We start from the raw sequence: 27,394 nt of genomic DNA, 5'->3' as shown, positions 1-27,394 counted from the left end.
GACCCTAGGCCTAATTAACATTTTTCAACGACAAGTCCAAATGTGCTCCAAAAATGGCCGCGGGTCCATTTGTTTTTCATTTGTAGCCTAAACACTCATACATGTACGGTAGGCCTACATTAACACTAACAGTGTAGATTGGGGTCTGAGAGATATATAGGAGCCTTGTTGGCATGAGAAACCATACATTTACAGTGTCAAAATGAAATAAAAACAGTTAGCATTGTGTCATGTGTGCAGATTACAGGGTAGCATATAGCAGCATTTTTCCTCAATAGGCCTACGATTTAAATTAGTGTTTTGATGCTAATTTGATTGTGTTTAATTTTACTTATAAGTCTGTTGTCGGTGCAAAACAGCACAAATAGTTTTTTGGAGCACAATTGTGTAGATGATGTGAGTGTTACAGTTATAACACACACACACACACACACACACACGCACGCACACACACACACACACACACACACACACACACACACACACACACACACACACACACACACACACACACAGAGAGAGAGAGAGAGAGAGAGAGAGAGAGAGAGAGAGAGTGTTGTGGAGAGAACATGCGGTCAAGGTCTAATTATGCCTAAATTGTAGCTAAGTTGTAGCTATCCATTCCTGTTTGTGTCCAAATGACCCAGACCAGAATGCACCCCCCCTCCATTGGCTCCATGGCAACCCCTTTCACTTATCAGCTAACAGGAATGTTGTCTGAACCTTCCCTAAACGCCCTGGACAACATCCTACATAAATAGTGTGAAAAGCTGATTTGAAAGTGTTTCCTCATGAGGAACTATGTTTCAGGTTGAATATCTGATTTTTATTATAAGGTCATGTCGTCACACATAATGCTCTCCCATGCTTGATTCATCCGGTTCTGATTTGATATTTTATGAGAAAATAACTAAAACGTTACGTTTTAGGTCAATCTTGTGATGAAACTAAAATACATTCAATTGTATCTCTCTGGTCCATCACATAGGTTTACATTGCCCTCTAGTGGCCAAACAACGGCCAAAGTACCACATGCCAGTGAAACCCAATGATATAACATTTTCGAGATGGGGCTATAGTAGATTATGACATTCAGTGTGCTTGTCCACATAATTAGCACACTAACGTTCTTCACCTTTTATTCTTTATATTATCCTATGCTTTTTTGTGACTAAATGCCTCGCACACACAGATACAACCTTTAAAGTCTCAACTACACAAGACTTTGAAAATACATACAAATACATCATCCTTCAAAGTTAAAATTGCACCTATATTAACATGTCCTTATTGCTTGATTTAACAGCTAAATTAAAACGCAACATATGAATATCTTCATATAGCCTATAAGATCAGAAACAGAAAATGATGTATGTGCTCTAAGTTTCCAAGGTAATCAGAATGTACTAATTATACAGAATATTGTTGTGCTTTTTACAGGAACACAGTGGACTGTGGAACTACAGTAGAAGAATGAAGATTCTGGTTCTCACCTTTATGCCATTGCTGCTCTATGCTGTGATAGGTGACTCAAGAGGTATGCTAATCTGTATATTTGTCACACAAACATACACACTTTATTAGTGTGGTTGCCTGACAGGGCAACAGATTATAGTTCTAGGGAAACTTTATAGACTTCTAAGGTAACCTGTAACTGTTTATAGACTTTTTTCAGCTGATGGAATCAATGGGAATGGGAATCAATAGGGAATCAATGGGAGTGGGAACCAGTAGGGAATCAATGGGAGTGGGAATCAATAATCAATAGGGAATCAAATGGTCGATCTTCACATGACAGTTAGCTTACTGCAGAATGTAGTCATGTCTGCAACCACACTTGCAATTTCTAATTGCATCTTCTCTAGTTTAGTTATATTCTGATTTACTAACTTTTTAAAGGTTTTAGTTTGTTCTACCACTTTTTCTAGTCACATGTTCAAATACTGGATTCTGATTGGCTAAATTCCGGAGGTTATGGCAGAACAACCGCCGCAGTTGTGTGAGGACGAGATCAATGCGCCTCAGTGTACATCCGGGGACTTCAGGAGGTAGTCGGAACACCTTTCCCCCAACCAACATATGACGGTCGTAGCGGTCCTATGTTTACTAACGTGCGTACGACGTCGCCGATTTATTTGGATCCAATGCAATCCGCCAACTTTAAAGCCCCTTTTCTCTGAACCTATGCCTTTCTGGAAGCGAACAGCCTCTATTTACGGCCGGAACGGTCCTTCTAACTGACGTTAGCTTAGCTGTATGCTAGACATCTTTCTCTGCATGGAGTTGGCGTCATCTGGTGGTGAGTAGAAGATGTTGTTTGTGGAACTATTTGCTGTCGTCGCGGAAGTTTTATAGGCAATAATGATTGTAACTTAATATCCTTGCAAGTTACAACTATGTGTTTTCTTTCATGTATACGGAAAAAAGTGGTAGAAAAGCTATTTACCACTCGGGGTCGGACATTATGCTCTGATAATGTCCTGTGTGAGGGTGTTATCGGACTCGGCTTCGCCTCGTCCGATCACCCCCTCACACAGGACATTATCAGAGCATAATGTCCTCTCACTCGGGGTAAATTGCTTACATCTATCTCACAATTCATTGTGAGATATATTTAGAAAATAAGAAATGAACATACTCTAGATATTTGCTTACAGTAGGCTGTCTTTGTTTTAAACAGACACTGATTATGGTACTGTTGATGTAGATGTAGATGACATCTACTACGACGAAGACCCCATAACAGCCAAACCTGGGACCAGTGCTGTGATTAAATGTAGTTTCAGTCATGATCCTTTACTCAAACCCACATCTGTAATACTGATGAAGTATGGGGAGGATGACATCATTTTCAACTCTGGGGATGTCAATGCAACTACGGACCAGTTCAGGGGTCGAGTGTCCCTCTTGGAGCCAGATCTCAGCAAAAAGAACTGCAGTGTCCGCATCAATGACCTCACCATCGGGATGTCTGGATCCTATCAAGTTGGAGTCAACGGTCAAATGAATGGACTGGACTGGGAAATAAGGACTTACCTTAAAAAGCCCATCAATGTCACAGGTATGAACTATCGTCTAATAACTCTGAAGTGTGTACACTTCAGTAGTTTACAAATTGGTTACATTACGTAAACTAACACTTTCTTTTAAAATAACACATTTGTGTTTGTTGTTTGCTTGTTTTCCCTCAGTCTTTCAGAGGATGAAAACAGTTCATTTTGTTATCTTCGCCCTTGTGCCCATTGGTGCTGTGGCTCTTGCTGCAATGCTTTATGGTTGGATCAGGTGCAGTGTTAAAATTTCTCTATATATAATCTCTCATGTTTCAATTTGAATTTTTAATAAGAAATATTATCATTTAACTAAACACATTTCTTTTTCTTTCTCAAGATGTATACGCAGATGCAGAAAGACCTGCGGAGATCCGAAATTCCAGGCAGATGCCCCGCAGGTGGAGATTACTCAAGTTCAGCAGGTATTTTTTTATTAATCTTACTTTGTTTGCGCATTTCTGAACAGTCGTTGCCATGCTTTCACTGAACATTTGTATCAACTTTGTAACAACTTTGTCATCATCGCTGACTTGCTCATATCAATTCCACATTGTTCCAAAAATCTTCACAGACAGGAGAAGCAGAAGGAGGACGAGTTCATGGTTTTGCTGGGCTTGAGCAGGCCTCCCAGGAGGGCGGAGGTAAGAGTTGTCGACAGGGTGACCGTGGCGAAACGCACTTCCCTCTGAGGAAGAGGAGGTTTAACCCATTTAGAACGGGTACACATATTGTGTATCATTATTTTATGCTTTAACTATTGAAAAATAGCAGATATACAAGCTCACAGTGCGGCACCGAGTGCCGCGCTGCGAGCTTGTAGATCTGCTATTTTTGAAAAATTGTGAAAATTAGAATTTTGACCCGATTCTATAAGTGTCTTTTGAATCCTTCTAAGGTTTTCTGAAAAACCTATGTTTCTATATATCAATCTGGCCAGCCATCATCAAAGAAAAGGTCCTTTTCACTTTAATGGAGCCTTGTTAGTCTGTTCTTGAGAGACTACTATGTCAGTGGTTCTCAAACCTTTTCATGTGAAGGACCCCCAAAATGATATGTATTTGGCCACGCACCCCCATCTCAAAATATTTAGTTCCAGGAACCACCCAGAAGCAACATTTTAGTTACAAACGTTCGCTTTGAAAATACATATTCACAGATTTGCACACATTTTCACGACTTTTCAAAAATAGCAGATCTACAAGCTTGCAAGCGTGGCACTCGGTGCCGCGCTGTGAGCTTGTATATCTGCTATTTTTCACTGGTTAAAGCATTCAATAATTCTAGGCCTAAATGGAAGCAAAGCCCAGCTCCCCAGTTTATCATCATCAAATCTCTGACAATGGTTTCATGGCTAAATAGATCAACTGACACTGCTTTAACCCAGATTCTGCTCAAGTGCTCAATATTTTATATATTTCTCATGAGCTTTTGACACATGAAGAAATCATTGTCAACTTCTACTTTATCTAAGCATATAAATAAAAAGTAACACATTGCATCCATCCTCATCACTGCCATATTAAGAGGGACAGCTCGCCATAACTCTGTGTTACCTGAAAAAGTAACCCCCCTGCCCTGTTTTATATCAATTAATGATATATATCTACACGATAAGGTGTTTTGGTATGAAACCTCTATATTTTTATTTAACCTGAAAATTCCCACATGGGCCCTCCAATGTGTGAACATTTTTAGTTTTTAAACATGCACTACTACTCAGCACATCTGACTGTGAGCTCCAATTAAACAATACCTCCTAACATGTTTGCTGTCCTTTTTATGTGCATCCTGTTATAGAGCTGGCCGTGACCCTGCCCTCCCCCCACGCCTCCGCGTGCCCTCGCTGCGCACAGAGAGAGCTGCCTCCTCATTCCCCTTCAACCACATCACCTTGCGATGACTATCCATATCCAATCCCACCACCCCCTGGCCCTGTCGCACCAAAGGCCAGCAGAAGTCAGCAGGTATTTCTTTATGTATATGTATTATGTATATATATATATAACTACACTTATCTTTCAGACTTTTCAGAATTTTTGTTACTACGATTTCACTGAACATTTGTGTTAGAAGAAAGAGTTTAACTTTGTCATCATCACTGACTTGCTCATATTAATTCCACATTGTTCCAAAACTTTTCACAGCCAGGAGGAGGAGGAAGACGACGTTTCGCTGGGCTCAACGAGAGAGGAGGTAAGCAGTCGTCGTCTTGTCGACAGGGTGAGGTTCACCTGAACCCCCAATCTTTTTATTCAACTTGAAAATCCCCAGTTGGACCCTCCAATGTGTGTAACTTTGGGGCACACTTGAGGCCTTTCTCTTTAGTTTTTAAACATGCACTACTACTACTACTACTACTACTCAGCACATCTCACTGTGAGCTCCAATTAAACAACTCCTCCTAACAACGTTTGTCGTCCTGATTCTGTGTGTCCTGTTAGGGCTGGCTGCGACCCTGCCCTTGTACTACCCTCCTCATTCTCCTTCCACCACATCATCCCGGGAACAGGATGGATTCGGACCAACTCCTGACTATCCATTCCCGCCGCCCCCTAGCCCTTCACCCCCTGCTCCTCGCCCTCATCCTCCATCTGCTACCCATCGCTCCGTGACCACAGCCCCTGCCCCTGTTGCACCAAAGGCAAGCGGAAGTGGAGCTCCTCCCCCTGTTGCTCCAAACACCAGCAGAAGTGGAGCTCCTCCCCCTGTTGCTCCAAACGCCAGCAGAAGTGGAGCTCCTCCCCCTGTTGCTCCAAAGGCCAGCAGAAGTGGAGCTCCTCCCCCTGTTGCTCCAAAGGCCAGCAGAAGTGGAGCTCCTCCCCCTGTTGCACCAAAGTCTCCGTTGCCAGCAGCCGTCCTGCTGTATCAGATCCTCCGGGGGAAAGAAGCTCTGAAACGTGGATAAACATCTTGCCGCCTTTGTTTGTCTGTTGGCGCGTACCGGAAGTAGTCGATATACAAGCTCACAGTGCATCGCGCCTGTGACGCATGGTGAGCTAGTATGTCGACTGTTTATGGCACGTGACAACACTGTCGCACGGCAAACTATAAATCAAGCTTAAAGATGGGGCGCCATGATTCCCCCCAAAACATGATGCTCAGGTATTATGATTATACCAGGCGGAAGATCTTTTCCAAAAAAGTGTGCAGAAAGTGTTAAAAGTATGTTTTTTTTGTGGCCACACCCACCACTTCATTAAGTATGTCTGGTTGTCAAGTGGGTGGTGGCCCAACTGAAATTGGTAAATGGTGAGGGGATGATATTATGATGTAATTATATCAGTGTATTTCAATTGGGCCTTTTGACTCAGAGGATTTCAGCTTTCAGGAAGAAACCAAACATGTTAACATGTTCTCATTTGTGTTCTTTCAGACAAAAGTGAAGAATGATGATGATTAATATCACGACAGATGAATGGCTGATGTATTTAGTGATAAACATTTTACAAGGGCCTCTATTGTTCCTTATGTAAATGTAAGGGTGGCCCAACTCACATTAAACAGCCAGTGTTAAAACCGGTACCCTTGTCAACACGTTATTCTTGAATTTGCCAATAAATAAATATGATTACACCCTTTTGGTTTATTTAAGTATTACCATTAGCATTTTCATATAATTATAAGACTTCCGACAACGCCACCTCTATTAAAGAGGAAAAGAAGGTATAACGCATTAAACCTCTCAAGACACACAGGTTCGTTATACGGGGAAACCAGAGCAATATAACCTCAGGAGAGAATGGACCAGGACACCAAGTTAGAAAAAGTATAACAATCTTTCTAGGTTACAGAGGCCTCTATCACGCCATAAAAACAATTCAAAAAATAAAATAAAAGAACCCTGTCACTCCTAAGGCGACACTAAGCTAAAACTAGAAAATCAACCCAACAACAATAAAACCCAACAATCCGGGCAGAATCCCCCCTCTTAACGTTATTCACTACCCAGTTAAAGTGCATTTGCAATGTTTGCCATTAGCAGTTAAGGCTTCAATGTATAATAATATAAAATATTGCAATTATTACGTTTCGGCAAGGGACGTTTGAGTAATAACTATATTGGCGAGCCCAACTTGTTTGCGATGGTCTTTGAAAACCTTATACCCATACCTAACACCATACCAAAACTCAGAAACTCTTCACCAAGTGCACCAAATTGATGAATTTTGACCAATTTGGCCCCAGCTCTAGGGAGGACCTCTCTTTCTCTAGTCCACAAGGCACAAGCTGGTATAAAAGACTGTCATTTCTAGTTTTGTACTAGGGGGGAAGATGTTGTCATTGACAGCAGTGGTATGTTGCTTTGTAGCCTACCCGCGCGCTTTGTGTTGTGAGTGTGAGTGTGACAGTTACGTTCTGCACAACGAAGGGGCGTCACAGTTAAGGCAAGCCCAGCCCATATTCTTCGGGAGCGGTACTAAATTTAGCATCAATAAAGGCTGGTTGGTTGGTCGTTCAAAGCCAAAAGACAAGCAACTACACTTTCAGCCACCGGGGGTCACGGCGGTGTTGCTGTTGCCCCACTCTCTCAGCAGCACACAAGTAAACATGAAGTCTCCCGCAAAGACAGCTACACTCCTAATAGTAATATGCACATGGTTTCTGTGTGCCACTGCAGACCTGGAAGGTAAGTAGGCCTAATTCATATTTTTGGCTGTGATTTTCTTTGAGACCACTGAAATGTGAGCCACTTTATTAGTCTGTTGCCAATGTGTGTTCCTATTCTGGCAGGGTTTTGGTTAGAGTTCGCCGTGAGCTCATTCAACGACCTTTTACCTCAATAACGTGCTTATTGTTGTAGGAGTAGGAGTAGGACCAGAGGTGTCAGGCATAATCGCCTATAACATTTTCGCCAGGTCTTTTCGCGGGGCACTTTTGCCGTGGAGGAGAGTCTTTTCACCTACCTGAGCCATTTCGCCTACCCTCAATTCTGCTGTCAGACTGTCCATGTTTTCATATTATCTCTTTGTCATTTAAATATTATAGTGACTATGTGACAGTGGTGTTACATGTCAAACCTACACACGGCTATCCTATGCACTCCATAGTAATCACATAAATACAGAGCTATTGGAATCAGGTGCGCCCAAATAATTAATTAATCCATGTCCCGATACTATAAATTCTTTGGTGCAGTATTGAACAGTATTGTAAAATGAACAGTATTGTAGGCCTATATTGTTTTAACATTAGGCTATACAAAATATATAGGTCTATATGTAGGCTATTAGCCTATATAGGACTATATAAGATATATGCTACACCTAAATAGCCTATAGAATCAACCTTGCCTGTCAACAGGCATAAAAAACTATTTTGCAATTTTTTAGGAATAAAATGTGATGTAAATAATAAATGTCAAGTAAACTGTTAGATTCACTTGACACCACTGTCACAGTCACTATAATATTTAAATGACAAAGAGATAATTTGCAAACATGGACAGTCTGACAGCAGAATTGAGGGTAGGCGAAATGGCTCAGACAGGTAGGTGAAAAGACTCTCCTCCAAGGCGAAAATGCCAGGTGAAAGGACCAAATGCGTGTAGGCGAATATGTTATAGGCGAAAGTGCTGGTGACCGGACCAGAGGTGAGACCGTTATTACGCAATTCTAGTTTCCAGCTGTGTATTGTGAGTGGTTTCCTGTGGAAATAAGCTTAGTCTTTTCATGGATCTCCTTTTAGTAGACCTTGTACCAGTGAACTGTACCGTCATGAAACTGTACCTTTTCCTATGCAAACTTCTAATAAAGTCTTCAATCAATCAAATCAGTGATGGCCAAGATGCTTGTGCCTAGGCTATAATCTGGTTAAATCACTGTAAAACTAGGTATCAGTATCACCGTGATTTAACTTATAGTCCACCTGGCGGTAAATAAGAATTCTTTACACACGCACGCACGGCATGCACCGGGGGTGGGTCCCAGGTTCTATGTTCCCCATTTACCCCCTCAAAAAAGGTTCTATGTTCCCCACTTACCCAAAAAAGGTCCTATGTTCCCCAGGTTCTATATGTTCCCCAACTACCCCCACAAAAAAAGGTTCTATGTTCCCCGCTCAACTTATAAAAGGTTCTATGTTCCCCACTCATCCAAAAATGCATGGGAAACATTCATTTCTAATTAATAAAACTCAAAACACAATAATGGGGAGAAAATACGAATACTAGTGGGACAGCGGGCCCGACGTTATCTGTGTTCATTCCTTCCACTGTGGAAGGAATGAGTGAGTGAACGCAGATGACGTCGGGCCCCGCCAGGCTAGGCACTAGGGACATCTGGACACCATACTTTTGTTATGACTGGGCATCTGGCGAGTGTGCACCTGCCACCTGGACATCTGGGCCTGGTGCACCTGGATCCGACATGTCTCCATTCCGACACTAACCCTAACCCTAAACCTAACCTCTATGGAAGTGCTGCCACTCCGACAATAAGAAGTCACTGTCGGAGTGGAGAAAAGGTCCTGGACATAGGGACATGTGGGCATTTGGATGAATGGGCACTTAGGGGTGGAGACATCTGGGTACCTGGGCAACTAAGTTAGGATTGCCCCCATTTCCTGCATTTGAGTTGGGAAAATATATATATATATATATATATATATATATATATATATATATTTTTTTTTAATTTTTTTTTTGGGGGGGGGGGGGGGGGCAGGTTGAGCGGGGAACAGAACCTTTTTGTGGGGAGGGTGGGTGGGGAACATAGAACCTGGGGAACATAGAACCTTTTTTGGGGGGGAAGCAAGGAACATAGAACCTGGGGAACATAGGATGGACCCCGGCAGCACACAAGTGAAGCATGAGGTCTCCTGCAAAGGCAGGAGCCCCACTCGCTCCTCTTAGCAGTTTGCACATGGTTTACATGTGCTACTGCAGACCAGGATGGTAAGTAGACAATATTGAATATTTTTTCTGTGATTTCCTTTACAACCATGATAATTTGAGCCTTCACATTATTAATCCAAACCACCGTTTCCTATTAAGTTACTCAATGCCTATCCAACTAGTCTTACAGGATTTCTGATTTGAGTTTGCTGTGGGCTTGTTCAACAACATCTGTGACCTTTTACCTCAATAACATGCTTATATCTTGTTTTGTAGGGCCAGAGGTGAGACCGTTGTAGGGCGAGGCTAATACCGTATTTTCCGGACTATAAGGCGCACTTAAAAGCCTTTCATTTTCTCAAAAAACTACAGTGCGCCTTATAGTCCAGTGCGCCTTATATATGGATCATTCATTGACATTGACATTCCCTTTAGCACAGCTCCATCTGTTGGATGCATAACGCAACGGTAGCGTCTATTATGTGCGCCTTATAGTCAGGTGCGCCTTATATATGAAAACAGTTTGAAAATAGACCATTCATTGACAGTGCGCCTTATAGTCAGGTGCGCCTTATAGTCCAGAAAATACTGTACATTAATTATGTAAAGGCTAGTGCATGGTGATTGGCCAAGAAGCATTCAAAGCCTTACCTGTAAAAGTATCTCTCCAGATAGTTGCTGAGCGACACCCTGTAGAGGGCGCTGCCGCCATTAGCTGCGGTGTAAACAGTAGTGTAAAGTAACTTGTAGCTTACATTTACTTAAGTACTGTACTTAAAGGATGACTTCACCACTTTTCAACCTGTCTTCATATAATCGGTCCTCACTAATGTTCATGATAGCATTTTTTTCCCTACTCAGTCTGGGTCTCATAGCAGAGCTGTGGGCAGTGACATCATCGTTTGACAGATTTTTTTAAACAATATTTTAGAAAAATAATATTTTGATTTGTATTATCGCGAGAACAATGAATTCCATTATAACATTGCATCTTCTCAGGAATAGAAAGCCTGCAGTTTCTATTAGCTTGGATTCCCCATTGATGATGTCACTGGTGGATGGATTTCTGACCCACCCACAGCTCTCCTATGAGACCCAGACCAAGTAGAAAACCAGTAAGACTCCCTAATCGGGAGATAAGCGACCGTAGGTGGCTTATCTCCACAAATAGGGCAAAAATGTTTTTTTCCCAAATCTTCCTGATCCATGTTGATGACATGAGTGTAGACATGCTGTGTAGTGATATTCGTGATTTTAGGGCAAAAACTGTAGGAGCAGTGTCCAAAAATGTGTTTTAAAAATCGGCCTGAAGGTGGCGCTAGAATAGGGCCATGTGAGAAATGAGGGGTGGGGTCTCCGCGTTGCCTTGGCGGACAAATAGGTACCGGCCCCGGCTCTCCCGGACGCTCCTAGCCCGAGTTACGGCATTTTATGTGCGCTGCAGTGGCAGGGGGTCCTCCACTGGGGGCGCCACCACTTTTGCATCCGTTCTGGAGCACCAGGAGTCGGTGGTCCCCGGGAATTCCCTGTGAGCAGCCCCGTTGGGGTGGTCATTTGGTCATTTGTGCACATTTGGTCATTTTTTACATCTGGGGGTCCCCCAGGGACCTGGGGGTCCCTGGGGCTCCGGGGGTCCTTGGAGGTTGTAGTTTGGCAGGCAAGGAGTGTGTGTGTAAAATCTGGCATGGATCGGGTCGACGGGTGCGGAGATATAAGCAGGGAAAAAGTGTGACGTCTGACGTGTGAGCACATTTGGTCATTTTTTACATCTGGGGGTCCCCCAGGGACTTGGGGGTCCCTGGGGCTCCGGGGGTCCTTGGAGGTTGTAGTTTGGCAGTCAAGGAGTGTGTGTGCAAAATTTGGCATGGATGGGGGCAACGGTTGTGGAGATATGAGCAGGGCAAAAGTATGACGGACTCACTGACTGACTGACTCACTCACAGACAGCCCGTGGAGGTTTTGGTAGTAAATGCGACCTACGGTCGCAATAATTGCTATTTTATCATGAATATTTGTGAGGACTTATTATATGAAGACAGGTTGAAACATGTTGAAGTCGTCCTTTAAGTATTTTGAGAATTTGTACTCTTTCCCATTTTCAATCATTTTACTTCTACTCCACCACTGGCTGCTGTTTACACCTCGGCGGTGGCCTCGTAAACCACCAACTTCCGTAAATCCAGAATGACAATGCGTTTTCCGGAAGTGGGTGGTTTACAAGGCTATCTCTACAGGGGAGAGCTCAGGAAAACGGTCTATAGCAACGGTAGACAGGCGGGATTAACTCAATTTAGCGGGCCTACCTACACTGAACCAATATTTGTCCAAAAAACAATTAACGACAGTGCAATGCTATTGTATGAAGTGTGATTGTTGACAACTGACAGCGCATGTGTCTTAATCTTGCGAACAACTCAAAAAAATATTTGATGAAAATAGTTAATTTTGGAGTCCTGATAATCCTGCCAGTGAGGGAGACTGGGCAATTCTTAAATCAGAAATTAGATCCATGAAACTCAATACGCACATGGTCTGTGAAAAAGTACCTGTGTGCGTGTGGACATTGCCTAAATCTGTCTCAATGTTCTATAGCTCCAGTAGTCCACACAAAACTAGGGAGTGTGAGAGGCAAGTATGTGGGCGTAAAGGGGAAAGATACACAAGTCCATGCCTACCTGGGAGTTCCATTTGCAAAGCCCCCTGTTGGACCTCTGAGACTGACCCCACCCCAGCCTGCAGAGAGATGGGAAGGAGTGAGGGATGCCACCCAACAACCATTCATGTAAGAGGCAAAACATGAATGTAAATGACCTTTGACAGTTTATAAGTATAGTAAGAGATAATCCATGCTGTAACACCTCACACTTAATTTCATGTCACTTAAATGCATATATTACAGGTGTGTTCAAGATGCCAGTTTGTCTACTATGCTTGCCGCCAATCTATCCTTGGAAGTCAAATTCCCAGACATATCTGAGGATTGCCTTCATCTCAACATTTACACCCCTTCCGGAGGTCGTAAACTGCCTGTGAGTATTGAGCGCACAACTCGGATAAATGAGCGTTTATTTTTAAGCATTAAACGACCAGGTAAAAAAAACAGTAAGACTCCCTAATCGGGAGATAAGCGACCGTAGGTGGCTTATCTCCACAAATAGGGCAAAAATGTGTTTTTCCAAAATCTTCCTGATCCATGTTGATGACATGAGTGTAGACATGCTGTGTAGTGATATTCGTGATTTTAGGGCAAAAACTGTAGGAGCAGTGTCCAAAAATGTGTTTTAAAAATCGGCCTGAAGGTGGCGCTAGAATAGGGCCATGTGAGAAATGAGGGGTGGGGTCTCCGCGTTGCCTTGGCGGACGAATAGGTACCGGCCCCGGCTCTCCCGGACGCTCCTAGCCCGAGTTACGGCATTTTATGTGCGCTGCAGTGGCAGGGGGTCCTCCACTGGGGGCGCCACCACTTTTGCATCCGTTCTGGAGCACCAGGAGTCGGTGGTCCCCGGGAATTCCCCGCGAGCAGCCCCGTTGGGGTGGTCATTTGGTCATTTTTGCACATTTGGTCATTTTTTACATCTGGGGGTCCCCCAGGGACCTGGGGGTCCCTGGGGCTCCGGGGGTCCTTGGAGGTTGTAGTTTGGCAGGCAAGGAGTGTGTGTGTGTGTGTGTGTGTGTGTAAAATCTGGCATGGATCGGGTCAACGGGTGCGGAGATATAAGCAGGGAAAAAGTGTGACGTGTGAGCACATTTGGTCATTTTTTACATCTGGGGGTCCCCCAGGGACCTGGGGGTCCCTGGGGCTCCGGGGGTCCTTGGAGGTTGTAGTTTGGCAGTCAAGGAGTGTGTGTGCAAAATTTGGCATGGATGGGGGCAACGGTTGTGGAGATATGAGCAGGGAAAAAGTGTGACGGACTCACTGACTCACTCACTCACTCACTACAGCCGGTGGAGGTTTTGGTAGTAAATGCGACCTACGGTCGCAATTAAAATATTGTTTTCTTTGTTAAGTACACTAAAACATGTTTTTGAAAAGATTCTAATTGGCCTCCTTCAAGGCCGGCTTTACACTGCCACTGAAATCTAGCCTGAATCAGATCTGGGTCACTTCAAAAGTGGAATCCGATTTTTTTTAAATAGTCTAAATCCAAACATGTCACATTCAGGTCACATGAAATCCGATTTTGAAAAACCACATCCAGAGGTAGTTTCAAATCCGATCCATATCGGATCTGAGCCTCTGAGGACATCTGACTCAGTCTGAAAGCAACAACCACATCAACCCCATAGACTTATATGCAGGTCACATTCAAGTCACATCAAACTGGCCCAAGCGCCACTTGCAGCGAGAGCAGCGCGACCCAAGCGCGGCTGTAAATTACATCATTACAGAGCGCGAGTATTTACTATTTGATTACAGCGTACTGAGCACATTAGAAAAACAAAAGAGAAGAGAGAAAACACGTGAGCTAAACAGTGAAAACGAGAGAGAAGAGCGAAACACAAGAGTAAAGAAAAGAAGAGAGAAAAACAATATTAACGTGTGTTTACTATGGACTATTATGTCGCATTTCCTGAACGTAATCAGAACGTAATCAACCAGCGTCGACGTAGTGACGTAACGTCATGACGCCTACGTCGTTACCACGGTAACCAAAGCACACATGTCCCCGCAGGGCAGCTTTGAGCTGACGCTGTCTGAACGCACAGATCAGATCTGTGTCACTTGCAAATGCAGTGTGAAAACTCGGGCCAAAAGATCAGATCTGACAACAAATCGGATTTGGGCTAGATTTGACTGCAGTGTAAAGCCGGCCTAAGAGGCATCTGAACATGTTCAGACAGGCCTTAAAGGGATATTACACTTTCAAAGTCATTTTATCGTCTAATCAGGCTTTTATGAACACCCTGAACAGTTTTTAATTTGCTTGATTCAATATTTAGATATTTGATGTAAATGTTACCAGGCCCGACACGCCCAGGCCCTCTCCACATACACACCCATTGTAACTTCAAACTCCATTTTAACCATGATAGATTCATTAAAAACACACGTTGTTTTTTCTGTTGACTCATACTACCCTCCTAATACGTGAGCAGGCCGTGTTTTTTCGATAACTTTTTTCATTCATTTTTAATAATTATTTGGGAAAATGAAAAATATTTAATACAAAAATGGATTATTAAAAATAAATGAAAAAAGTTATTGAAAAAACACGGTCTGCTCACGTATTAGGAGGGTATTATGAGTCACCAGAAAAAATAATGGTTGTTTTTAATGAATCTATCATGGTTAAAATGGAGTTTGAAGTTACAATGGGTGTGTATGTGGAGAGGGCCTGGGCGTGTCGGGCCTGGTAACATTTACATCAAATATCTAAATATTGAATCAAGCAAATTAAAAACTGTTCAGGGTGTTCATAAAAGCCTGATTAGACGATAAAATGACTTTGAAAGTGTAATATCCCTTTAAGGTCACTTATAGGCATCCCTGATTTTACCGTTCTTTTGTATTCTCTGTTACTGTTGGGTGTTTTTAATTTATTGGTGTCTTCTCTGCAACTGTAGAGCTTATTTTTTATTATGTATCTTTGTATCTTTGCAACTGTAGAGCTTACTTTTATCTGTAAAGCACTCAGCTCACATAAAATGCCGTAACTCGGACTAGGAGCGTCCGGGAGAGCCGGGGCCGGTACCTATTCGTCCGCCAAGGCAACGCGGAGACCCCACCCCTCATTTCTCACATGGCCCTCTTCTAGCGCCACCATGAGGCCGATTCTTGCAAAACACATTTTTGGACACTGCTCCTACAGATTTTGCCCTAAAATCACACAAATCGGTACACACTATGTCTACACTCATGTCATCAACATGGATCTGTCCCATATAGCGCCACCATAAGGCCGATTTTTTCAAACACATTTTTGGACACTGCTCCTACAGATTTTGCCCTAAAATCACGCAAATCGGTACACAGTATGTCTACACTCATCTCATCAATATGGATGTCCCATATAGCGCCACCATCAAGCCGATTTTTTGAACCACATTTTTGGACACTGCTCCTACACATTTTGCCCTAAAATCACGCTGCGACCTGACGGTCGCTTATCTCCCGATTAGGGAGTCTTACTGGTATATATAATAGGATAAAGCAAACAAAAACAAACAGACATACACACAAAATAAACAGGTACAATGAAATGAATACAAACAAATGTCAAAATGTTTGTATGGGGGGAATTCCCACAAATGTTCACAAGAAAGTCTACCTTTATTTCCAAATGATGTACACTCAAACCCCAAACTATGTAATAGAGTTGCATCTGGTGAACCTATCACACTGGGGAGAGATGTGGAAATATGGAAATATATAACTTACTGATGTAAAATATAGCCTACTATTTAATGTTTTGAATTGTATTAAACAATGTTGCGCGTTAATCAAACAGTTAAGTGTAGTGCTCATATCCTTAGACAGGGTACATCTAGGAGTGTATGGACTTCAACAGATGAAATATTAAAAGTAATCAAGTAATTAAATAGAAAAATAAAAGCATGTCTCATGTTTTTGATTCGGTCATAAAGGTCATGGTGTGGATCCATGCGGGCGGATTACTCATGGGTTCTGCATCAGCATACGATGGTTCTGCTCTGGCTGCTTACCAGGATGTGGTCGTTGTTCTGATACAATATCGTGTTGGAATACTGGGGTTCATTAGGTAAGTACAGTAAAGACTGCGTTCTCCCCTGGCTGAGCCATGTAATACTGTGTAAAACTGGATGTATATTTATGTTCTGCAAACGTCTCTGTTCACAAAAGCACAGGAGACGAACATGCACCAGGAAACTTTGGATTACTGGACCAGGTGGAAGCCCTGCGATGGGTCCAGGAGCACATCCACAACTTTGGAGGAGATCCAGGTTCTGTCACCATATTTGGGGAGTCTGCTGGTGGAGTGAGCGTATCTGCATTAGTAAGAATACCTGAACAAATGACATCCAATGATGTATTTACAATGTGAATCTTCAGTAGTCAATAGAAGGTCTAGGACATGTTTTCCATACTTTCAAGAGTTATATGAATTTCGGACTTATTTATTGATGGAAAATAATTATGCACAAACGTATATGATTGCACATTAGTCCATAGATAAACAGACACACATCAAAACAACTGAGAGCCTATTTCCATTGTGGTTCTGTTGATTTAACTAGGGATGGTCGAGGTGCATTATCCTCTTCTCTTGAGCCCACTTTATATTTTTCCCAGATAACATAACCTTTGCTTTAAATCATTACACCTGTCCCTGAGGCTAAACGCCACTTTTTACAATAGTTATATTGACCAATATATGAATAAATGTACTCTATTGTTATTAGAGATTTCATCCCCAAATCCACATTGATTAAGAGCAGTATGGAGATCGTTTCTCACCCCAAGAAAAGGTGTCCATTGGGCGTTTGACCCCATCCTATCTGAAAGACACATGACATTTCGAGATGGCGTCCATTTCGAAAGATTAGCCACAAAGCTTAGTGGAGCAGTTAAGTTCTGTAACCTGCCAATATATTAAGGACCAATATGTCCTATCAGCATGCATTCCACCATATCAATGCCCCACCCCACCCCCATATCTGCCCCCATCTCCACCTAGCAGTTCATGTAAGCTCTCTAAACTCTCTTTTATTGGCAGCTTCTCTCTCCATTGTCTGCTGGTTTGTTTCATGGTGCAATTGCACAGAGTGGCACTGCAATAATGGACTGGCTCTATTCCACCGACCCTCTGCCTGTTGCCCAGGTTAGTTCTGCTATTGTAGGCTCAGGGCCTACACCTATGCCTTGCAGCCTCAGACGCTACACTATTACAAATGGATGCATGAATGAAAGGTATAATGTATCAATGTATCACATTTCCTTTAAAAATCCCTTTATTATGCTTTAATTGTAGTATGTAGCAAACATGTCTGGCTGTGACAGTTCTACCTCAGAAAAGGTTGCTGAATGTATGATGAAGCCGACCATAGATGAAATAGTGAATTTTCAGAAAGAGGTGAGATTTCCAGGATCTGTATAAAAGTCATCAGAAGTCATTTTCATTAAGTCATACAATACATTAAAAAAAAATACAATATTGTACAATAATGCAAAAAATACATTTGTCTGTTACAGAATCTAATGCTAGATTCTCGGAAGAAACTAGGAATGACTGTTGATGGGAAATTCCTGCTCAAGTCTGCAATGGAGGTTTTACAAAATCATGAGATGCACAATGTGCCTCTCATGATTGGGGTCAATAGTGATGAAGCAGGATGGCTCCTAACAGATGAGGTTATACATGAGGTGATACAAGTTGATACAACCTACTATCACATTTGGAAGAGCGCGCGCACACACGCACGCACGCACACACGCACACACACACACACACACAGTTAAACACAAAGAGGAACATACAGGAAATTGTGAGGGGTACTTTCAATTATCCAAATAAGTCATGTTCTATATCTATGTATAATTCTGCGTTCTGTTATCACAGATCATGGCTCCTCAAAGTTGGGTGGATGGAATGGACCGGCATGAGGTTCTACCGATTATGACCGTGTTTTACCCCAATGTAAGAATAACACCACAGTTCTTGGATCAATGTCTGTTAATGTATCTTGCCAAAATGTTCCAAAACTAAAACATATTGGCCCTATATTTGATTTTACAGAAATGTTTTCAACATACCGCAAAAAGTTATGCAATTGCAAAAAGACCATTAATCAGTTGTTTAACATGATTTACAATAACATGAACAGAATTGTAAAATATTGGGGCACGGTGGCGCAGTCAGTAGTGCTGTCGCCTCACAGCTAGAAGGTCCTGGGTTCGATTCCCGCCGGGGGACACTGTGGGTGCTGTGGGCGTGTTCCCTCCTCCGCGTCATCAGTGCCCACACCCTAGGTGGGGTTGGCAAAAGGGCCTTTCTGTGTGGAGTTTGCATGTTCTCCCCGTGTCTCCTAGGGTAGATACCCTCACAAAAACATGCAGTAATCCTGGTCTCTATAAAGCCTCCCCCTGGCCAGCCGGGGCGCCTGATGGAGGGGAATGGAACTGGTTGGAATAACGTGTTCCTTCCACGCGCTACGTCCAACCGGGGAAGCTCCCCCTGTCAGGTGATAAGAAGCGGCCTGCTCACTCCTCATGCATTGAAGGAAGCATGAGCTCAGTTCGGGGCCCTCTCCAGGTTGGCAGAGGGAGAGTAGAGCCCAGGATCACAGCTTAGGCAATTGGCACCGGGTGAAAAAATGGGTTACAAAAATCGTGGGATAAAAATTAGAAAAAAAAAAAAGAATTGTAAAATATTAATAGTTATTTTTTTAATACAATTAAATCACTATTCTTGGATTTCCCTCCCTGCTCAGTTTGAGACAATACAATATTGACATAGGTGGTTTTAGCAGCCAAAGTGGATTCAACTAGAGTCTAAAGCGAGCAAACCGTATAAGGCTAACTAATTTAACTAACTAGCTCATTTTCAACCTCCACAAAATATAACGTAAGGTGCTAAAATGTGACATAGCTCTGTTAAACACAATGTTGTGTAGTGTGTAACTGTTATGTGTAATCTCCTTTGAGTTGAATTGAATTGAATTGAATTGAATTGAATTGCTCCTATCCTCACAAAACTAGGCACAAATGCTGTTCAGGGGTCTGCCATGACAATTGTGACAACAAAAAGGGAAAAAAAGAATTGACTGAGACCAAACCAGCCATGTGGTTACCTGACTGTGAACAGCATTGTCCAGGATTGAGCATCAATTTGGATCACATCCTCCCCCCATTCACCACTTCCAATGTGTTTTATATGTCAAGGCCTTAACTGAATGTTCTGTCTGTTTAGCCTGAGGACCTGGAGCTGATGGCAGATGAATACATGGGAACTTCAGGGGATCGTGTGAAAGTTAGAGATGGGTTTACTGAGATGCTTGGAGATGTGATGTTTACCGTTCCTGCCATTAAGGTTGCAAACTTCCACAGAGGTAAGAGACATAAGGTGATAATGTTTATCAACAGAACCAATTTTTCACCAAATTTGGAAATTGAGGACATAACAAACATGATTTTAATTTCTTTTTAAAGAATTACGTTATTTCTAAATCTGTGACATCTAAACGCAGACCATTTACCACTTAATCCTATTTGCCAATTGTTGGCTATTTTCAAACTCACTGTCTCCCCAACTGTCCATCTTCCTATACTGACTTGAATATTAACTCAAACACTAGAAGAAGTAGAGATCAAAGGTATAAATGAATGACTTTCTTTAAACCTCCAAACAGATGCAGGAGTTCCAGTGTACTTCTATGAGTTAGAGGAGACACCCAGCATAATCAAGAAGAAGAGGCCCAGCTTTGTTGGCTCTGATCATGGAGATGATCTTATTTTTGTTTTTGGATTGTGTTTCACAGAAGATCAAGTCTTGTTAACAGGTACAACCAGCAGTGTTTTGTAGTTCATCATAATTGAACATAATTAGTCATTGTGTTTTTTGAACACCATTTCTACATAATTTCGACATAATTCTTTCTCTTCAGAGTCATGTACGGAGGAAGATGAGAAGTTAAGCAGAATTATGATGAAATACTGGAGCAACTTTGCTCGTACAAGGTAAATGTCTACTCCTTAATATGCAGATGTTTTTGTTGATCCATTCTGTGGCTGCCATACCTTTTTTACTGTCAATGTCAACTTCTTATTCTAACCATATGGCTTTTATACAAGTTTAAGTTTACTAAACTTACCAAACGTACAGCTTATATTGTATATGATATGGTTGAGCAGGTTTGAGAAGGTATATTTATTTAGTAAATTAAGGTTCTCAGTTACAGGTATGCTTTACTGACAATATTTCCAAGACAACCAAATACAGTACAACCACAAAATGATCATGACATGAGCAGGAGTGTCATGTGTTGCAGCGGATGTATGCTCATTTAGTTTAGTCATAAAATAGACATTTTAATACACAACTGACGACATATTGATGTTACTAATTTTGCACTTAGAGGATACCACAGACAATGTAACAAATTATAACAATATATGTCTGCATAGAGTCAGGTGATTAAATGCCACCTACTGTGATGCCTATGGATTGTTGGTTGGGCTCTGACAGCAATTGCAAGTGTTTTGATGGCAAGAGTTAATAACCGTGGAGAAAGAAGAAAACCTTGGTGTGTAGGATGATAAATGCACTATATTAAAAGATATATAGGGTGGGCACTGGGTGAAAAATGTGTTACAAAATTGTGGGATTAAAGTAAAAAAAAAAAAAAAAAAAAGAACAATATAATTTTAACAAGCTTCTCAATGCAATGACTTAGTGTTCTTTACGATGTTCAAATGTTATCACCACCCACCCCTTCTGTACTGTGTTTGTGTGTGTTTGTAGATCACCTAATGGAGCCGGCCTGGTACACTGGCCACAGTATGGAGCAGAGGGAGACTACCTCTCTATTGGAATGGAGCAGGAACCTGGTCAGCACCTGAAGAAGGACCGTTACACCTTCATGACTGAAACCCTTCCTGAGAAGATCAGACAACATAGTGAGAAGATGGAGAACAGTGAACTGTATGATCCTGTGTTTATACCTATAAATATATCTATAAAAAGCAGGTTTTGTCTGGGTTGAAACTCACTGCAGCATCTCTGTATGATACCTGTCTCACAGACCAAAGACAGGGCCTGTAATCCACACAAAACTGGGAAGTCTGAGAGGAGAGCATTTGAGCGTAAAGGGGAAGGATCCAGGGGTCCATGTCTACCTGGGAGTGCCGTTTGCAAAGCCTCCTGTTGGTCCTTTGAGACTGACCCCACCCCAGCCTGCAGAGGGATGGGAAGGTGTGAGGGATGCTACCCAACAACCATTCATGTAAGTCATTAATGCAGTCCAGACCAGTAGGTGTTTATTAGTTGGAGTCTTATTGCATATATTAACTGGAATTCTTTTTTGGTTGGTTTTCACAGCTGTGTCCAAAATAGACAGGTTCTTCTGGATCTGATGAGTATGTTATTCACGAAGTTGGCAGATGAGACGGCCCTTGTCCCTGACATCTCAGAGGACTGTCTTTACCTCAACATTTACACTCCAGCAACAGCTGCTCCAGATGTCAAACTCCCAGTAAGATCCCTGTTTTTCCTCATAGAAGTGAGTGAGTGAGTGAGTGCAATTAGTCAAATTAAAAAGAATCATTGTTCTATTCCCTAGGTCATGCTCTGGATCCATGGTGGAGGGCTATTAATGGGCTCAGCCTCAATATACGATGGTTCTGCTCTGGCTGCTTATCAGGACGTAGTTGTGGTTCTGATCCAATATCGCTTAGGAGCACTGGGATTTCTCAGGTGAGGAAGATGAAGTATGATTAGCATAACGATGATGTCCTTTTGAGAAAGAACTATGCCTTGCTCTGAGTTGTTTTAGTGATATCTGATTGTGTGCTCTTTTCAGTACTGGAGATGAACAGATTTCAGGAAACTTTGGTTTACTGGACCAGTTGGCAGCTCTGCGATGGGTCCAGGAGCACATCCATAACTTTGGAGGAGATCCAGGTTCAGTCACCATATTTGGGGAGTCTGCTGGTGGAGCAAGCGTGTCCCTCCTGGTACAGTACAATCCACACACAAATATTCTCTGAAACTCAATGACAGTGACAAAGAATGAATTCATATATTTTCATTTATTCCATGTTTTGTATTTCTTGCATTATCAGGCTCTGTCTCCATTGTCTGATGGCCTGTTTCACCGTGGAATTGCTGAGAGTGGTACTGCTGCGATAGATTCACTATTCACGCAAGATCCTTTGCCCATAGCACAGGTTATTAAGCAGTTTACTTTTTTATGGCCTGTATAAACGTGCAGAAGTCTAACTCTGTGTGTCCGTAGGTGATCTTGTAAACCACTGACTGGACTCATCAAGTGACAGTCAGTAGGCCACAGAAAAAACAAACTTTTTCCCACATATGTCTTATACTTATTGCACTTTTCCTGTAAATGTTATATTGGGTTTCAATGATGCTCTGATTGGGCTGTCATCTTAACGCCATAGACATGTCATAGATAACTATTGCCACAGGCTGTGGGAACATGAAGACCCATATCCACACTGGAGCCATGTCATTCCCATATGCACCCTGAGATTAAATGTCTGTGTTAAAAATGAGTACTGTTAGATACTCAATAGTACATGATGCCAACAAGAGTTCCATGTTCTTCTTAACAAATTGTTTCTCTGATCGTTATTGACAGCTTTTAGCCAGCAATTTATCAGGCTGTGACATCACAACCACAAAAATGATTGCTGACTGCCTGAGATCCATGGACATTGATGCTATGCTGACTTTTGAAAAGGTTAGGCATGTACAGTATAACTTCCCTGTGTTTTACACTTGCAGAGCTTCCGTATCATAAATCTCTTACACATTTGTATGCTTTTCTCTCAAGGACAGCATGATGAGATACCTTGTCACCGTTGATGGATATTTTATGACAAAACATGTGGATGAACTGTACCAAAACCATGAACTTCTTAAAATACCTTTCATAACGGGTATTAATAATCATGAAGGGGGCTGGATGATCCCTATGGTAAGTACCAATACAACATTCTCTTGATATCACTGCATTAGAACATTCATTCAATGGATTTTGAGTTTACTTACTTGACTCCCTGGTCTTTCTGAAATATACATTGATTTGAGTCTGTTTTTGTTCTACAAAACAAAATAACCAAAGAAATTTGCTTGCTCTTTTAGTTCCTTTCTCCTCCAAACTGGACAGAGGGAATGGACCGGGAACATGTCATGCCTATTTTTGCCCATTTCTTGCCCGATGTAAGACAAACACTGTTTTGCATTCATTTCATGGTCTGATTTTGCTATGTTTTTCTTTCGTTATAGCCTTTAGGATTTCTCTCTTTCCTCAAGCTGAAAGATGGCCCAGTGAAAGAGCTTGTGGCAGATGAATACCTTGGAACCTCTGGAGATCGACTGAAAATTAGAGATGGTTTTACAGAACTGCTTGGGGACGTTATTTTTGCCATTCCAGCCATTAAGACTGCAAATTCCCACAGAGGTAACAAAATAATGTAATCTCAAGAATGGTAATTCTTGTCCCGTTTTACCTTGAACATTGGAGTTGAAAACACCTCATTTTGTCTTCAACCAGATGCAGGTGCTCCTGTATACCTGTATGAGTACCAGCATCCACCCACATTCCTGCAGGAGAGAAGACCAAGCTTTGTTGGAGCAGACCATGGTGATGAACTCATCACTGTATTGGGATTCTGCTTCATCACTTCCTATCCTGAATTTGGGAGTAAGTGAATGGAACATAATCAATATAAATGTGGCTTTCCAAGAATGAATACCTTTTGAAAGATCAGAATCTTCACTAAACCACTTTTCTTCATCACTCTACAGTATCATGCACAGAAGAAGAGGAACAGCTTAGTAAAACCATGATGAGCTATTGGGGCAACTTTGCTCGTACAGGGTAGGATTAAACTCACAATACACAGTATCTTATATTCAGATTATATAAATGTAAAGCGCTATACATGCACCTTCTGATGTCAGAACGATTTTTCTGGAAAGTCAGGTCAACATTTTGATGTTATTCAGAACTAATGATATATATTTTTTTTTAAATAGGACGCTCCTGCACCCCAGATGTCCTTACTATCCAAACTAGTTAGGAAAGCCCTTACGAAACGGATATTTTCTCCTTGCGGAGGGAAACGTTGGAAGGAGCCTGTATTGACCTTGGTCTTTATAAACATTCTCATTAATCTTCCTAACTGTGTACTACTGTATGTAGGTCACCTAATGGAGCCGGCCTGGTACATTGGCACCAGTACGGTGCAGATGAACACTACCTGTCCATTGGGCTGGAACAGAAGTCTGCTCAGCACCTGAAGAAGGACCGCTACACCTTCCTGACTCAAACCGTTCCTGAGAAGATTCAGCAGAGTCAAGAGAATGTAGAGCACAGTGAACTGTAGGATGGAGAGCACACCTCTCTCCATTCCACTCACCTATAAAACATCTTACAATCAACCACAACTACAGCCACAGTATATCAGAGAGATTTGATTCATAACAAAAAGCTGGAAGAGAAAGTCACAGTATTAAGACGCCTCAGGGCGACAAGAGGCTGGCATTTCGCCTACCCTGAATCTAATTCCTGAAAACGCGCCTGTGTTAGCCTACTCATTTCAAAGGCACAGAACTGGCCTGTTCATTGCAAAATGTTATTGCTCAACTCCTTCGATAAAAATATGAAACATGAAAACATTATCTGTCTTGTTAAGAGCAGATGATTATTCTTATTTATTTTTTGCACATGAGTGTGGTGATAACCTGCCCGCCCGCCGCCCGCCAATTGAGTCTGAAACCTTGACCCACCCACCCGCATCATGGGCGGGTTGGCGGGCGCCGCGGGCACCGGGTCGGCCTGCGCATCACTTACAAGCCAGCGAGAGACAGCAATCTGCAGGCCTCTCGTGGTGCATTTATGTACATGTCCAAGGCTTCCGAAAATCAGTACACTATATCTACAAGTGTATCCTAGGCTGGTGATGTTCTCAAGTAGTGTATTTCACATACTTATCTTGGAATGCTTGGTCCATGTACAGGTCAAAAACACAGCCTACCTCTAGCATTAGCACCTCCTTGTGGTTGGTGTCAATAAATACAACATCAGGTGTATTAGGGATAAGAGCAAAGACATCACAGGCAGACCCAAACCTCTGGTAACACTCGTCTATGCTTATACAGTACAGTAATGAACTAGCAGGCATGATGTTATGGACTGCGTCAGACACAATGTCTACTATGCGGTCATGGCGAGCTATGTATAGGTGTTTGTATGCATGACATCCATGTATTATGTGTGCAGTGGATTCTAGATGGTGCTGTGAATCTTGGTTCTTCAATCAAAATGGGTTGTGAGTGTGAGGGTACCAGGTAGACAGATTGTATTTAGTGGGTAGCACTTGCAGTCTCGCTCTGATGGTAAATTTTAAAATATCCTCACCAACAGCAGCGTTCTTAAAAACTGAGAGTGAGACTGAATGGTCAGCAAATCCCAGACATGCCAGTTTTCCCTGCATTCTCAGTCCACACCAGTGCTGCCTAACCTCAGCCTGCATTGCATTAACCCATTCAGTCCGGGAACACATTTTAGTGTATGTACAGTATGTAGCAACATATTTGTTTCTGTAGGCTAATTTCTGATTTAGCCCTAACTATAGGTTAGGCCTAATGGGTAAGCAGGACTCTCCTCGCAGACTCTTTGGTCAGTCTGTTGGTTTCTCCCTGTTGTGTGGTGATGGTCGCCTCCACAGCTATACAGGGGTCTGTGATCAGTTCATCAGAGACAGGGACAGTCTGTGTGTTGGGTTTTGTCCATTTCAGCTGAACTCCGGAGCGGTTGCAGAGGTCATTGAGGTCTGGCCAATCAGACCAGACCCCAAAGCCTTTGTCCTGTGAATCTAGTTTCCCAGACTCTTTCCTCCTGAATCCCAGGAAAAAAAACGCACGTCGTCTAAGCACATATGAACACAATTCTGTGCGCCTCCAGTCCGAGAGGCTGTTGTTGATTGAAAGTCACTCTGTCCCTGTCATTTCACATGGACACACGTACATGCAGACGCAGAGCAGCACTGCTTTCATTGGCTTCAAGAGCTCACGCACGCACAAGATTTGAATAATGTTGGTCGAGACGAACTTCATTAAAATGTCTTCATCCAAACAGAGAAGTACTACCTGATTGCATTAAACAACGTTAACAATGTTAACCTCACTTTGCCACTCGATTTGCTATTCAGTTAAAAAGGGCAAAAAATAGGCATAAAATCTCTATTACTCCAGTAGTGTAGCCACCATTAAGGCGGACAGGTGGTCGCCTGCACAAGTGTGATCTGATCTCGCCTTAATTACAATATTTACAATAATTACTGACTTACTAACTAAAATATATATATATATCCACCTGTTTCCACGAGAATTTACCGTAGCATTATGTGTGGGACACGTCCGGAGAACAGCTGACATACAAGCTCACGTCGTGTTTGCAGAAGCAATCGTTGTGAGCTTGTAGATCACTCTCGGCTGTGACGCCGGAACTGCCGCACACCTGCGTAATGCACGATGGGACGTTGGAAACTTGTGGATACAAATACCCAACTCGACAACGAAAGTTGCTCTTCCAGTTCCTTGTCCATTCATTCAAATTTCTGCTTTTGTTTTCATGGAGTGGCAGGGGAGATGGGTTTGGGCTGTCACCTGTACCGGTCCTACCAGAGGGAGGAGGGAGGGGAGCGGGCGGCTGGCATTTCACCTACCCTGAATCTAATTCCTGAAAACGCGCCTGTATTAGCCTACTCATTTCAAAGGCACAGAACTTGTTCATTGCAAAATGTTATTGCTCAATTCCTTCAATAAAAATATGAAACATGAAAACA

General features: G+C 42.3%; 1 protein-coding gene across 2 annotated transcripts; it reads left to right on the top strand.

Moving 5' to 3' along the window:
• Positions 1 to 7,540: 7,540 nt before the first annotated feature.
• On the top strand, positions 7,541 to 27,394 carry LOC308294766 (carboxylesterase 3B-like). Of its 2 annotated transcripts, XM_080737610.1 has the most exons (25): positions 7,541 to 7,680; positions 12,478 to 12,667; positions 12,785 to 12,914; positions 16,471 to 16,604; positions 16,706 to 16,859; positions 17,580 to 17,684; positions 17,835 to 17,936; positions 18,056 to 18,226; positions 18,423 to 18,500; positions 19,773 to 19,911; positions 20,212 to 20,361; positions 20,467 to 20,539; positions 21,324 to 21,503; positions 21,604 to 21,804; positions 21,900 to 22,053; positions 22,141 to 22,274; positions 22,381 to 22,534; positions 22,643 to 22,747; positions 23,179 to 23,280; positions 23,374 to 23,517; positions 23,685 to 23,762; positions 23,856 to 24,003; positions 24,097 to 24,246; positions 24,351 to 24,423; positions 24,748 to 27,394. In XM_080737610.1, the coding sequence occupies exons 1-25, from the start codon at positions 7,602 to 7,604 to the stop codon at positions 24,929 to 24,931; spliced, it is 3,312 nt and encodes a 1,103-aa protein (XP_080593736.1). In that variant the 5' UTR covers positions 7,541 to 7,601; the 3' UTR covers positions 24,932 to 27,394. The 2 variants fall into 2 exon arrangements, with proteins under 2 accessions (XP_080593736.1, XP_080593737.1); XM_080737611.1 differs by lacking the exon at positions 23,685 to 23,762 and having other exon boundaries at positions 23,829 to 24,003.

The sequence above is a fragment of the Nannobrachium achirus genome (assembly GCF_963921795.1).
Source record: "Nannobrachium achirus genome assembly, chromosome: 11".
NCBI classification, from domain to species: Eukaryota; Metazoa; Chordata; class Actinopteri; order Myctophiformes; family Myctophidae; genus Nannobrachium; species Nannobrachium achirus.
This window is presented reverse-complemented; position numbering and strand designations above follow the sequence as displayed.